At 44.5% G+C, this 14,707-nt stretch overlaps 1 protein-coding gene across 1 annotated transcript; it reads left to right on the top strand.

The window, feature by feature from the left end:
* Positions 1 to 6,706: 6,706 nt before the first annotated feature.
* IER3IP1 (immediate early response 3 interacting protein 1) lies at positions 6,707 to 13,993 on the top strand. The gene is made up of 3 exons (XM_065406038.1): positions 6,707 to 6,834; positions 11,481 to 11,582; positions 13,142 to 13,993. The coding sequence occupies exons 1-3, from the start codon at positions 6,744 to 6,746 to the stop codon at positions 13,195 to 13,197; spliced, it is 249 nt and encodes an 82-aa protein (XP_065262110.1). The 5' UTR covers positions 6,707 to 6,743; the 3' UTR covers positions 13,198 to 13,993.
* The last annotated feature ends 714 nt before the right edge of the window (positions 13,994 to 14,707 follow it).

Here is a 14,707-nt window from a genome sequence, read left to right as displayed (position 1 = left end):
AGAATAATAAATGAACGAGAGCAAAGCTAAAATCATGGAAAAGTATCAGGACTTCAAAATACTTCTCCAGCCGGAGTGGTAAGCCTTTGGCATTTGTAAAGTGGTCTCAAACTCTCCTTTATGATGATTGACTACACTCTTCAGATTGTACCACAGAAATCTACTGTGATGAAAGGTAACATTCCCATTGAGTCAAAAATATGTTTTCCTCTTTAATGCAAGCAACTCTGGTTTTCTTTTCAACCACGGTAATGTGATGATTCAAATATAAGACTTGTGTGGTTGTTAAGTTGCCATAATGGATTTTAGAAAGATGAAAATCATGTCAAATTTATGCGAGCTTTATAGCAGCTGCTCTGTGGAAATACATCTTATTTATGGGGTAAAAATATCAAGCCATAACTTGTATTCTTATTTTTAAAAAACTATTTTTGTAGTACCATACTTCACTGGGGTTAGTATTTATTTATAACTTGGGTTTCACAGGGATATAACACAGGAAATGGTTCTTGTTGACAGTGGTTATTAGAAAATGCTTTTGACCTTTGATATTTATCTGTATTTCATTATAGAATTGTTACCAGGATGCTATAAGTTATAGCTGAATACAGAAGGCACTCCCATTCTAGACCACTATATTCCAGCACTTGTAATTATATGAAAACTAGTAATGACCCTTTTGGATGAATTTTTTTCTGCCTAAAGTTGATTTTTTGTTTTTAGTGGAAAGTTTGGCAAAATTAAGATTGGCTATATTTTATTTACAGAAGCATGAGAAATAGCTGTTTTTCATGCTTAAAAATATTCAAAAACTTTTGTTTTGCCTTGGATAACTAAAATTGTTTTGTTTTAAAATTTTAAACTTGCAGTTCTCAGTGAGGATGCTGGTGAACCAAGTTTAAAAAATCTAGCTGAAAAATAAAGAAGTTATACACCTCTACTCCGATGTAACGCGACCCGATATAACACGAATTCGGATATAACGTGGTAAAGCAGTGCTCCGGGGGGGCGGGCCTGCGCACTCCGGTGGATCGAAGCAAATTCAATATAACGCGGTTTCACCTATAACGCGGTAAGATTTTTTGGCTCCCGAGGACAGCGTTATATCGAGGTAGAGGTGTATTTAAGGCCTCAGTCCTGCAAACTTGCTTATGTTTACTCAATTGAATAATCACATTGACTTCAATGAGATTGTTAATGTGTACAATTAAACACATCCAAAAGTGTTTGCAGGAGCAGGGCCGAAATTTGGAAAGATTTTAGGCTGTGAGACAGGAAAAACCCATGCTTAATTTTAATCCCATTGACATCAATAGGAGTAAAGCACATGCTTAATTGTTTTTCTGAATTGGAATTATTTATGATCCAGGGCTTTAACTGGCAAACATTTGTATTACTGATTTATTTCTGCAACCCGCGCCTCATCCTCCCAATCCCCCACTCCAAATGTGACAAATTTTCCATTGTTAATAAAAAGAATTTACAGAAAGGAAAAGTTAATAACATATGATATTCTACACTTTTAGACAATTAGTGATCTCTTTTGTTTTCAGTTCCATCTGGCAATCAATTAATATTAAATTACTATCATGATTATTTAAATCCACAAAACTATACCTTGGACTAAAGTGCTGTACCAAAGACTGAGGTGTTTTCAGGAAATAAAGCTGAGGGAACTCAGAAATAGTCTTTGTGGCGGGCATACAGTTTGAAAATTCTGTAAGTATCTATTGACCATACCTGTACTGGCTCCATCCCTGTAGTAACTGATCACTTCACAACCATTAATGAATGTATCCTCACAATGTATCTGTAAGACAGGGAGGCACTTGCCTCTATTATATAGAGATGCAAGTGACTTGCCCACAATCACATAGAAAATCTATGATAGGGAAAATAATAGAATCCATGTTGCCTGAGTCCCAGTCAAATATGTTAAGCACAAACCCACTATATCTATCAAAGCAAAATGACTATAGCAACTATCAAAATGCAGTGATTATGCAAATCATTGTGCTCTGATTGGGTAATAAAAGCTATCAACCATTCAGACTTAAGGGGTTTGCATACTGTATGATTACTGAGAAATAAAAGTACTGTGATTATGCAAACAGAACTCCTCAGCCAATAAGACTGAAGGATGCAAGAGAGAAAAATTTGTACATTTACACATCAATAACTATACAGTATCCCTGAGCACCAGTTAATATTATTTTTGCTATTTGCATTACAGTTGTGCCCAGAGGCCCCAATCAGTATAATATAAAATATAATTGTTTTATTTTGGAATCTATTAGAAATCTTGACTCCTGCGGACATTATATTTTGGATAGACAACAATTAGGATCTGAGTTGATTTTTTTATTTCCTACTAGTGCAAACATTTAAATAAACAAAAATTAAAATTAAATAAATAAACCCACAGATATTATGCATCAAATTAAATATAAATAGCATGATTACAATATTTAGCATTTATACACTATTTAATATTTTCATAGGACTTCACTAAAATGTATTGATTAATGCATGAACACTAATTAAGGCATACTTTCTCTAACCAATTTAAGTGCACTCTAAGGCCCATTCTTGCATTCCTTGCACACCCAGAATTGCCACTGGCTACAACAGGATGTAAAAGGAATGCAGAATTTTCCCCCTACTACCTTTATCCAGTTCTCTAGAACACCTGAGGCCTCATCAGGATGGTGCTGTGTGTGCAGCTTGCCCATAAGAACAGCCAGGCTGGGTCAGACCAAAGGTCAATCTAGCCCAGTATACTGTCTTCTGACAGCGGTCAATATAGGGTGACCAGGTGTCCGGTTTTCGACCGGAACACCCGGTCAAAAAGGGATTCTGGTGGCTCTGGTCAGCGCCGCTGACTGGCCCATTGACTGTCCAGTTGGCGGCACCGCACAGAGTGGCTGGCAGGCTCCCTGATAGCCTTTGTGCTGCGCGGCTCCCGGGAAGCAGATGGCATGTCCCCCCCAGCTCCTACGCGTAGGGGCAGTCTGGGGGTGCTGCACCCTGCCGCCGCCCCAAGCACTGCCCCTGCAGCTCCCATTGACTGGGAACCACGGCCAATGGGAGTTGCAGGGGCGGCGCCTGTGGACAGGGCAGCGTGCAGAGGCACCTGGCCGTGCCTCCGCGTAGGAGCCGGAGTGGGGACATGCTGCTGCTTCCGGGAGCTGCTTGAGGTAAACGCCGCCCAGAGTTTGCACCCCTGACCCCCTCCCTGGCCCCAACCCCCTGCCCCTGCCCTGATCCCCCTTCTGCCCTCCAAACACCTCGATCCCAGCCTGGAGCACCCTCCTGTACCCCAACCCCCTCATTTCCAGCCACACCCCAGAGCCCGCACTCCCAGCCAGAGCCCTCACACACCCCCGCGCCCCAACCCCCTGCTTCAGCCCTGACCCTCTCCTGCACTCTGAACCCCTCAGCCCCAGCCCAGAGCCTCCTTCTGCACCTCAAATCCCTCATCCCTGGCCACCCCCAGAGCCTGCACCCCCAGCCAGGGCCCTCATGCCCTCCTGCAACCTAACCCCCTGAGCCAGCCTGGTGAAAATGAGCAAGTGAGTGAGAGTGGGGAGAGTGAGCGACAGAGGGAGAAGGGGATGGAGTGGGACAGGGACAGGGCCTCGGAGGCGGGGTGGGGCATGGGCAGGGGCCTCGGAGAAGGGGCGGGGCAGGGGGCGGGGCAAGGGTGTTTGGTTTTGTGCCAGTAGAAAGTTGGCAACCCAAGGCCAATGCCAGGTGCTTCAGAGGGAATGAGCAGAACAGATAATCATCAAGTGATCCACACCCTGTCGCCCATTCCCAGCATCTATCAAACAGAGGCTAGGGACACTTCAGAGACGTGGTTCTCAACCAGCAGCCCGTGGGCTGCTTGTGGCCCAATCAGCACTCAACCATGGGCGACGCGTGAACTGCCGGCTGGGGGTGGCTAGCCCCCAGCCCTGCCCCTTCCCCGTCGCCAGAGCCCAGCCCCCCCCCGAGCTGCCCCGCCCACCATGGCCACCAGCCCAGTCCTGCAGCTAGCCCCACCGCCCCAAAGGAGTGCCGTGAGGGCGGGTGGCCCCAGCTTCAGAGCACAGGAGGGCAGGCGGCCCCAGTCCCGGAGCGCAGGAGGGAGGGTGGCGTGCGGCCCCAGCCTCCACAGCTCCAGAGCACGGGAAGGCGGGTGGCGTGTGGCCCCAGCCTAGACCACTGTGGGGCTGCCGCTGGCCTCGGAGCCGGGAGAACTACTGGAGTTGCAACAGCATGCAGGGAGCGTCACGGCAGGGGGTGGGGTCACGCCTGGCTGTTTGGGGAGGCAACGCCTCCCCCTGCCTATGCAACCCGCCGCCCATGCACACAACTGTGGCCCATGTGACATCCTCAGGGCCAGACAGGTAGTATATATATTGTGTGGATGCGGCCCACATAACACACACAGAGCTGCATATGCGGCCCACAATGGTAACTAGGTTGAGAATCACTGCTTCAGAGCATGGTTTTGCATCCCCGCCCATCCTGGCTAATAGCCATTGATGGACCTATCCTCCATGAACTTACCTAGTTTTTTTTAACCCTATTATAGTCTTGGCCTTCACATCATCTGGCAAGGAATTCCACAGGTTGACTGTGCATTGTGTGAGGAAATACGTCCTTTTGTTTGTTTTAAACCTGCTGCCAATTAATTTCATTTGGTGACCCCTAGTTCTTGTGTTCTGAGGAGTAAATAACACTTCCTTATTTACTTTCTCCACACCAGTCATGATTATATAGACCTCTATCATATGCCCGCTTGGTTGTCTCTTTTCCAAGCTGAAAAGTCCCAGTCTTATTAATCTCTCCTCATATGGAAGTTATTCCATACCCCTAATAATTTTTGTTGCCCTTTTCTGTTCCTTTTCCAATTCCAATATATCTTTTTTGAGATGGGGAGACCAGATCTGCACACAGTATTCAAGATTTGGGTGTACCATGGATTTATATAGAAGCAATATATTATTTTCTGTCTTATTATCTATCCCTTTCCTAATGATTCCCAATATTCTGTTATCACATTCCACTCCATCATTGGAGATTTTTAAGAGCAGGTTAGACAAACACCTGTCAGAGATGGTCTAGAGATAATACTTAGTCCTGCCATGAGTGCAGGGGACTGGACTAGATGACCTCTCGAGGTCCCTTCCAGTTCTATGATTCTATGTCACAATGTTGGTATGTTGGTTAAATATATCTACTTACAGTGTATGTGAATACTACATAGGTAGCATGTGTTTTAATATTAAAATTATGAGAATTACTGACTCATGCATAACAGCTATAAAATGTAGTCTTTGCAGAATTTGATTTTTAAATAATTTCAACAGATATTGATGTTTATTTTTAAGCTTTTTATTTTATCAATTTAAATATTCACAGTTGTGCAAAATTATAGGTTTTAAGTATTTTTAAAATTTTTATCCATTTAAATTTTCACAGTTGTGGGATGTCAGACAATGGCGGAGGCAGAAAATAACTATTTAATGATAGTCGATGTTGAGATTCAAAATGTTAAAGCTTTAAACCTTAAAACACAAACTGTCAACATCACACACCAAAGTATACAAAGTAAATAGTCTTAAATCACATGCAAATACGTTCTCAAACAGCATTTTTCTTACTCTGCCAATCTGTAAATTTTGATGATTATGGTATATTTTTTCATGAGTTTGTGTCTGTGGTGAAATTGACAGTCACCGACACTGATGAAAATCTCTATGGACACTTGGGAAGAAAAGTAGGAGGGCTGCACCTTTTCATTCTACTGAAACATTAGACTAACAAGAGAGCTTTTAATAGGGGAAGAATGGGATTTGCTGGGAAACAGGGACCGTCCCACCTAAAAGGGGTCTGCGGGCATGAATGGTGCTTTGCAACCCCCCCGCCCTTGCCAAAGTGCTTACGGGGTATCGGAGCATTCCCATTGCAATGGGTTACACCAGGGCACCCCACGGGCTTCGGTGGTGTCATAGTGTGGGGAGACAGACCGACCGACCCAAGCCGGGACACCACACTGGAGAGGAAAAGCCTCCCTGACAGACTAGGGCAGTGGCTCTCAAACTTTTTTTACTGGTGACCCCTTTCACATAGGAAGCCTCTGAGTGCGACCCCCCCTTATGAATTAAAAACACTTTTTTATATATTTAACACCATTATAAATGGTGGAGGCAAAGCGGGGTTTGGGCTGACAGCTCGTGACTCCCCCATGTAATAACCTCGCGACCCCCTGAGGGGGTCCTGACCCCCAGTTTGAGAACCCCTGGACTAGGGTGGCCAGATAGCAAGTGTGAAAAATCGGGACAGGGGGTTGGGGGGTAATTGGCACCTAGATAAGACAAAGCCCCAAATATCAGGACTGTCCCTATAAAACCAGGACATCTGGTCACCCTCTGACAGAGACGTGGCAAATCGCTGCCTCCCTGCCATGAGGGAGCCTTTGAGCCGGAGCCAGGCTCGGTTTGTCCCTCCTCAAGCATAGCGGGGCCTTTCCCCTGAGCAACGCGGGCTTCTCCTGCCCCCGGGCGTGGAACCAACCCGAGCCAGACGCCCAGCGACACCCTCCCCTCAGCCCGGGGCGGGCCTGCCCAAGGCTCCCGGCCCCGCTCCGCCCCCCGCGCGCGGCGCGCTCCCCGCCCAGCCCTGCCACGTCCCGGCCCCGCCCCGGCGGCGGGCTGAGCGCGCGCGGAGGCCGCGGCGGGCGGGTGGCGGCGGCCATGGCCTTCACCCTGTACTCGCTGCTGCAGGCCGCGCTGCTTTTCGTCAACGCCATCGCCGTGCTGCACGAGGAGCGCTTCCTCCGCAACGGTGAGGGGCTCCGCACCCCGGCTCGCAGAGAACTCCCCCCCCTCGCCCGTCGGGGCGTGGGGTCAGAGCCGCCCCCCGCTGCCCGTGTGGGGCCGAGAGGGGTCGCTGCCTCCCCCCGGGGCTGGCGGGCGCCACCCTTGCTCGCCCCTGGGGACTCTGCCCAGGCCTGTGCTGCACGGGAGGCCGGGGATCGTTTCCTCCCCCAGCGGGCGCTAGGGCATCTCCGGTCCCTTCCGCCCTTAACGCCAGCGCCGTGCCGAGCTCCCGGCCGGGCCTTCCCTGGCGGTTCTTTAAGCGGGGTGAGATGGCAGGACAGGTCCCACCGGAGCCGGCGGTTCCCTTTGCCCGGGTGCTACTGCCGGTGTTCGCCCCCCCGTTCGCCAGGCGGGCCGGGAAGGCGTTGGCACGCTTCGGGGGCGGGCACCGCACCGCACCGGGGCTCACCTGAGGGCATGTCCCTGCCGGGAAATGCTGTTGTGTGTTATAACGTGCAGGGGAGCTGTAGCGCTGCCAGCCCCCGCATATTAGAGAGAGAGGGTGAGTGAGGTGATATCTTTTATTGGACTAATATAACTGAATTGTGTAATTAAGGCTACGATGATGTCACGGAGGTTGCAGAAGTCATGGCATCCGCGACTTGCAGGGACCTCTGTGATATTGGGGCATGGCACCAGCCCAGCCACTGCCGGCAGTGGGGGACCCTCCCGAAGCAGCCCAGCCACCAGGGGCGGAGGTGGGGGGACCCTGCAACTGACCTGCCGCTGCCACTGGGGCCCCCCAAGCTACCCAGGGTGGCAGGGACACCCTGGAGCTCCCAGCCACCATGGGTGGCGGTTGGACCTGGAACTCTTCAGACGCCATGGGTGGCGGGAGGTCCCTCCCCAGCACCCGATTCCCCCAACTCCCCAGCAGCAGGGGGACCCAGAACTTTCCAGCCGCCACAGGTGGCTGAGGGACGCTGGAGTTACCCAGCTGGGGTGGCGGGGCCCCTGCAGCTCCCAGCCCCGCAGATGGTGGAGGATCCCCCCAGCTCCCACCTGCCAGCGGCAGAGGGACCCGGAGCTGCTCAGTTGCGGTGGGGGGACCCCACCAGCTGTTCAGCTGCGGCAGGGGGATCCCCCTCCAGCTGCTCGGCCCTGGCAGGTGGTGGGGGGGATCCCCCTCCAGCTGCTCAGCCACTGGGGGGGGGGGGCGCAGCTCCCAGCCACTGGGGCAGGATGCTGGATCCTCCTCCCTCCCCATTTTGTCAAGGATGTTTTTAGTAAAAGTCAGGGACAGGTCATGGCTTCCGTGAATTTTTATTTATTGCTCGTGACCTGTCCATGGCTTTTACTAAAAATATCCATGACAAAATTGTAGCTTTATGTATAATGCGTTATAGTGTGTGTTAACTAGTGCTGTGTCAGACTGGATCTAGCTCTTGACACGTGTCTAGATTAAGAAAATAGGTCACATTTAAAAAGCATGTTCGCTATCATGCGCTGAATCATTAGTGTACAAGGGTTTAACACCTTTAAAAATGCTAACTGGTCATGGTCAACCTTAGAGAAGGAATAATAGGTTTTTAAACAGGATCTGTTGGCCTACTCTAGATGGGGCCATGATGTAAACACGGCCTGTTGTGTTTAAAGTTGTCAGATGGTATGCCTGACCAGCTAACACAATTGTAAACACAGCAGACCTTGTCTACACTGAATGCTAAATTACATATAAACAAGTGTTATAAAAAAAATAAGCCTTAACTATAAATCATGTTAAGGAAACCTGTTGTACAAATGGAAACCAAGACTGTTGTCTTGTTAAGGGATGTTATGCCCTCACGCTCCCCAATACTCAGTCTCTCTTGTTGAACAAAATATTCCTGATAAATATTTTGACATCCTGCATTGTGAAAGCTTCAAGTTATTCAAAGTTAAGGCATGCAAGCAATAAAAACATCATGATACCTTTTATAGCTATTAAAGGGAATTGATATAAAAGGTCTGGGAGGCATCATGAATCTAAGCAACGTCAGATATATTACTACTTTGCATTTGGTCATGTGATTGCCTCTCATCATGCTCTTCTCTGAGTGATGGAGAGTGGAATGTGTACACGAGTCTTTTAGCCATGTATGATTATGAATTGGTTTCTTCTATTAAATGGTCAGTAATATTGAAGTATCCAGCAAACTAGATAGTTTTGTTTGACTCCAGAAATGATCTGAAATTAAATGGTATATTTCTCTTAGATAAATTCTGAGATTCCTGAGGTGCTGGAATGTTGTGTACAGTAAACTTAGTTTATCAGATCTTCCAGTTTCTCACCCAATCCAAAGGCCAGAGCCTCCATTCCTGCTATAGGTGGAATTCCTATTGAAATCTGTGGGAGTTCTCTGTACAGGGGATTTGTGGGATTGATATAATCCCTTGTAATTATCTGGCAGTGGGCAGCATTACAGGTTCTGTAAATAATATGAAATGTAGCCTTTGTACTTTCAAACTGTTCATGTATCCAAGCATGTGTTTCTTATCATGTATTTGGTATAATAAAAGTATGTAACCATTAGGAAGAACCCATTGTTAGTAGTTCCCAACCTTGGTGTGTTGGAGATGCACCTGGCCCTCAGTATGCTTGATAGCATTGTTTTTGTCCATTCTCTCTCCCTCCCTCTTGTCTGGTTTCTCTGTTTTGTCTTGTCTCTCTTCTTTTATATTTATTTTTGCAATTTTGTGTTTATTTTTATTTTTGTTCCCAGTATCTTGCTCCCAGATTTCTCCTCCATTTCTCTGCCTCTTTCTCTCCTTTGCCTCTCTGTAAAACCCAAGTCTCTAAATTGCAACTTAGATTTGTACTGTACTAGACAAAAGAGCATCCATCCCAAGCTGTGAACACCCTTGACAAACGTTTGCCATATATCTCATAAAATAAATAGACTCCAGGAATTTGTTGGGTATAGCATTTCCCTGTGACGGGCCAAACTGGGATTATTGGTAGGAATGCTGGTGGCTTCCCTTCTCTGCTCTTCCCCAGTGGATTCATGCAGGGGACACAATCGGTTGGGGCCACTTTGTGCTCTGCTGGGATCATGGAACAAGCATTCTGAGTAGGTCCTTGCTCAAAGAGAAGAAGCCAGGCATAGCAATTTCCAGACTGGATCAGACCAGTTGTCTGTCTAGTCCAGTATCCTGACTGTGACAGTGAACAGACCAGATTTGTGATCCTTCTTATAAAGGAAGCCTCTTGTGGATAATTCTGTAATAACCAGCCCCAAAAGGGAAAGTTTCTTCCAAACCCCCATCAGTGTTTGGTTTAGATCCTGAAGCATAAGGGGATTCCTTAGTAAGAAAAAAGTCCTGTCCTTTATAATTTAACTGTGGCTCTTCTCATCTATATAGCTGTATAATCCTTAAAAATAAATGAATCACTCTTGCTAAGACCTTGGCCTCAAGGATTTCTTGTGGCAATGGGTTCCAATGGTTGTGATGTGTATTTTTAAATCCTTTTATAAGTTTTAAATTTGTTGCCTGTTAATTTTATTCATTCACCCCTTGTTTTTGTATTGCATGAAATGGTAAATCTGAACAACCAGTTTACTTTCTTTTTGCAACTGATTGTTTTGTGTTTTCCTTTTATTTGTCTCCTCTCCAAACTAAAGAGACCCATTCTTTTCAAACTTTGTTCATATGGAAGTATTTCATACCTCAGTCATTTAACCATTTAAGTCTCTAAACCCTCTCTGTTTCTGCTGTATCTTTTTTCTTTGTGAGTGACTGATTCCAGGTCAGGGTATACCATTTATTTATATAATAGTAGTATTATAGTTTCAGTATTTTTTTCTGTTGCATTCTTTATATGTTGTAACACCTTGTTTGTTTTTTAAATACTACTGCATGTTGAGCAGGGTTTTTTATTATGCTATCCCCAATGATACACAACTTTTTCCTGAGTGGCTAGTTCATTTAGAATCCAGCTATAAGAGCAGTTCAAATTATTCCTTCCAATGGGCACTGCCTTGCATTTGTCAACACTTAATTTAATCTGTCATTGTGCTATGCATTTGTCTAACTCTGTTGAGTCCCTCATGGACATTTGTAGTCCTGAGTAATTTAGCCTTGTCCTCTGAAAATGTGGCTGTCTCGCTCTTCACCCTTTTCTCCAGTTCATTAATAAATGTATTATAAAATACTAGTCCTACTGTGGAACCTTGGGATACAATTATTCCTCCTCTTTGTTTTCTATCTCCTAGCCAGTTGAGTCCTTGATGGGACTTCATCGCTCACCCCATGATTACTCAGTTTCCTCAATAGCCTCTTGTGAGGTTTGTCAAAGGGTTTTTTTGAAGTCCAAATACATTGTCAATCAGTTTTCCTTTATCAACTTCTGACACGCTCTGTGAATTGACGTAGGTTAAATAGGCACACTTTTCCTCTACTATTATGTTCATTTAGATGTTTTATAATTCTCTTTCCACTCATCATTTCAACAGATTTACCTGGTCTTGAAGTAAGGCTTACTGGTCTGAAATCTGATTTCATCATAATGTTAGGACTTTACTAGTTGCTGAAAGTAATCTTTTTTTCAAGATAGATCACTTTCTAATATTGCTAATAACATAAGTGTGTGATTTTTTTTCAATACAGTTTAACCACCTTTGTGTTATACAGTTGGCTGGGGAACAGACCAAGGTATTGGCGGATTCGGAGAAGAACCAGGAATTAAAGCACAGCTAATGAACCTTATTCGATCTGTACGAACAGTCATGAGAGGTAAGATGAAAAGAACAGTTTAGTTAGGTACTTACTGTGTGTTTTTAATGAACCAGGCCCAGGCACCTGAATGAGGACTCTTGCGTCCTTAATACAGACTTCATTTGACCCCTGTTCCATCAGACCTCACCCCCTGGCTATCATTTTTACTCATTATTTTCAACCCGGTCTCTCCGATCCTCTCCCTAAGCTACTTGATGAAAAATGCATGGATCATCCTTCTGATTGACTCTTAAGAGGGAAGCTGCAGGTCACATGATTAATGGCCATGTGCGGCACCCAAGGCTTGATACAGCAGAAAATACCCACTGCCTTCCAAGCCACACAGACTTGTAATGTTGGTTCTGCAGCAGGCCATCCTATCCATATGAGTGCTCAGCCTATCATAAAAGCAATCCCCCCCCCCCCCCCCCATGCCCCAAAACTCAAAAAACCCAACAGCTCTGCGATGGAAAGCTGTGCAACTGTCTCAGGGAAAGGAGAGCTTATGTAATTTTTTTACCTTCCATACTTCATAAACTGTGACCATCCAGCCACCCTTCATTGTGATAGCTGGAATTATTGTATCTCCATCCCCTGTATAAAATTACCTTAAAAAAGGGGTGTGGTAGGAGGAGCCCCAGTTACTCACCGACTGCAAGAGCTGTCCCCACCATGAGTTGGACTCTTCATTTCCTCCTTCTCCCCCCCCCCCCTCCAATTCTCTTCTCACCTTTCTCAGATCTGCTTTGGAAATGGGGCTTTGGGAGTCAGGGGGTCAATAGGCAACAAAAAGGGCTGTGTGACTGACTTCAGCTCTTTCAATGACATTTCAGTCATTGGGAAAAGAAGCTGCCTGGCTGTTAGTGTCATGAGTTTTGTCTAAACAACATATATGGCAACAAGATGACATCAGCTAGTTCCTAGAAAGAGGGCATTTGTAGAATTCTGGGCTAGTAAGGGGATACTTACTCCTCCAAATAGAAAGTAGCCTATATCACTAGACCACAAAAGACCTGGAAATTTTTTGTAGGCCAGCATCCACCGAGATTGTGTTCTGCATGGTCACACAGGAATCTTGATATTCCAGAATAGTAGCAGTGAGAATTAGCAATTCATCACTGACCTGACTCTCAATTCTTACTTAAAGCATCATAATTCAGTTGATTCACATACAAAGTGTGAGTGGTGAGTGAAATCACAATAATTCCTAGTAGTCTTACATGTAAGTGGGGCTGGATGGCTCAGGAGAATGTTAATGAAAATACAGGACTCCTTCACTTCTAGTTTACTGATACATGTCCAGTCCATGTTGATAGTTGCTAGAGGCTATCATCTGATGGCTGTTAGGCAGCATACCTTAAATACAGCTTGTATTTCTGTTTCGTATTTTGTTCTTTGTATCTTGGGTTGTTGGCCCTGGAACATTTCACAAACTCTCAATTTGCATAACCAAATTAAATTTGAAAAAAGCAATAATGGGTGTTTTCCAGGCTCAATGATCATATGCCATTCTGTCTCTGTCCAGTGTAAAAAGAGAATGTCCTTCATTTTCTGTTTTTGTTTTTTCCCCCCCACAGTGCCATTAATAGCAGTGAACTCGATTACAATTGTGTTGCTCTTTCTATTTGGTTGAAGACCATCTGTTGAAAATTAGTTTTTGAACATCTGAAGCGGAGAGGCCGTCCACCACCACCACCACTATGAGTTTATTGGATCCAACATGGCTTAGCTGTCAAACTTGACATTCAATTTAAAATAATAAAAACACAATTTCTATTTATCTTATTTCTTAATGTTCACTTGCAGTTTCATTACACAAGATAACGTGATCAATGCAACAGTGCTGTAAATACATTGGACTGCAAAAAGTTTTACTGCTGATGGTTAATAGCGCCAACTGTTACAGTGTGTTGTAACATATTGTACTGATTAGAAAACTGCACCCTTTTAACAAATGTCTTGTCACACAGGGATGAATTTCCTTCTAGTACACTTCGGTTTATTTTTATTTAAAAAATAAGTTGTTGAGTTTTCAGTTTTATAGTTATTAACACAGTATTATTAAATAGACACTAATTTGGCTATTAAGATGTGTTACAATTTTGGGAACAGATATTTTTTATTTTTTAGTGGATGATGGTGGGTGAAATCCTTGCTCTGTTGAAGACAGGAAGAGTTTGTCATAACCAGGATTTCACCCATGGTATATATTTTCTCAAACCAATGACATTTAAGCTAATGGCAAACAAAGTGTTTTGAAAATATGTGCAATAGCTATGCAAAATCAGAACTGTTTGTACCTAAGGCCAGGAAACCGTGTAACTGAGTGTTAAAATTTAGATTAGCAAGTGAAGTGCTCACTAGTATTTCTCATTGTTTTGTCAAGGATCTCTTAAAGTATTTGCTAAATATATGTGTAGTAAGTAGTATGTCTGCAGTGGTGATCTGTCGCAGTGTTTGTATTCTAAAGTGTTTTGGATAATATTGGAGGAAAATACTGCAACCTTTTTTCAAATGCAGTTTAGTTTAAAACAAAACAAAACCACACAACAGCAACAAACTTCAAACTCAGTTATGTTACATCTGGGTGGTTGTTTTTTTAAATACTCTTATTCAAAGTGAAACACTGCAGTACTTACTCAGGCAAAATTCCTAATTCAGTATAGAGCTTGTCTAGACTAAGACTGCAGGATCAGGCCTGGTGTTATGTAGTAAGTTTGAATTCAAGAAGACTGATTCTTGTGTACCTTTTTAGAGAAGCCAAACTTCTGTTTAGCTTTTCCCATTTGCTAGAGTGTGACCCAAATTCTTTTAGCTTATTTTTAAAGTGGGGAAGAAAAGAAGACCGGAGAAACCTGGTAGTTATATTATTGTTTTTAGAACAGTTTACTTTTAGTTTATCACCTCTTCTTCTGTCATTGACTCAAGATAAAATAATTTTTTTGTACAAGGATAAATGTGCAAAACAGCATGTGAATGAGTTTGGTGATCTTCAGTTGCAGGATCTTACAGAAGCCGAGGTTATTTAGGAGGAAAAGATTTTTTTAGTCAACATTTGTAAATAAATTTGAATTTCTAAACTAAGCACTCTCTTTCATAACTCACTCTCCATAAAGTGGAAGGATCTCAAACCAACCTGTAGC

Source organism: Emys orbicularis, chromosome 6, assembly GCF_028017835.1.
Source record: "Emys orbicularis isolate rEmyOrb1 chromosome 6, rEmyOrb1.hap1, whole genome shotgun sequence".
In the NCBI taxonomy this organism is placed as follows: domain Eukaryota; kingdom Metazoa; phylum Chordata; order Testudines; family Emydidae; genus Emys; species Emys orbicularis.
This window is presented reverse-complemented; position numbering and strand designations above follow the sequence as displayed.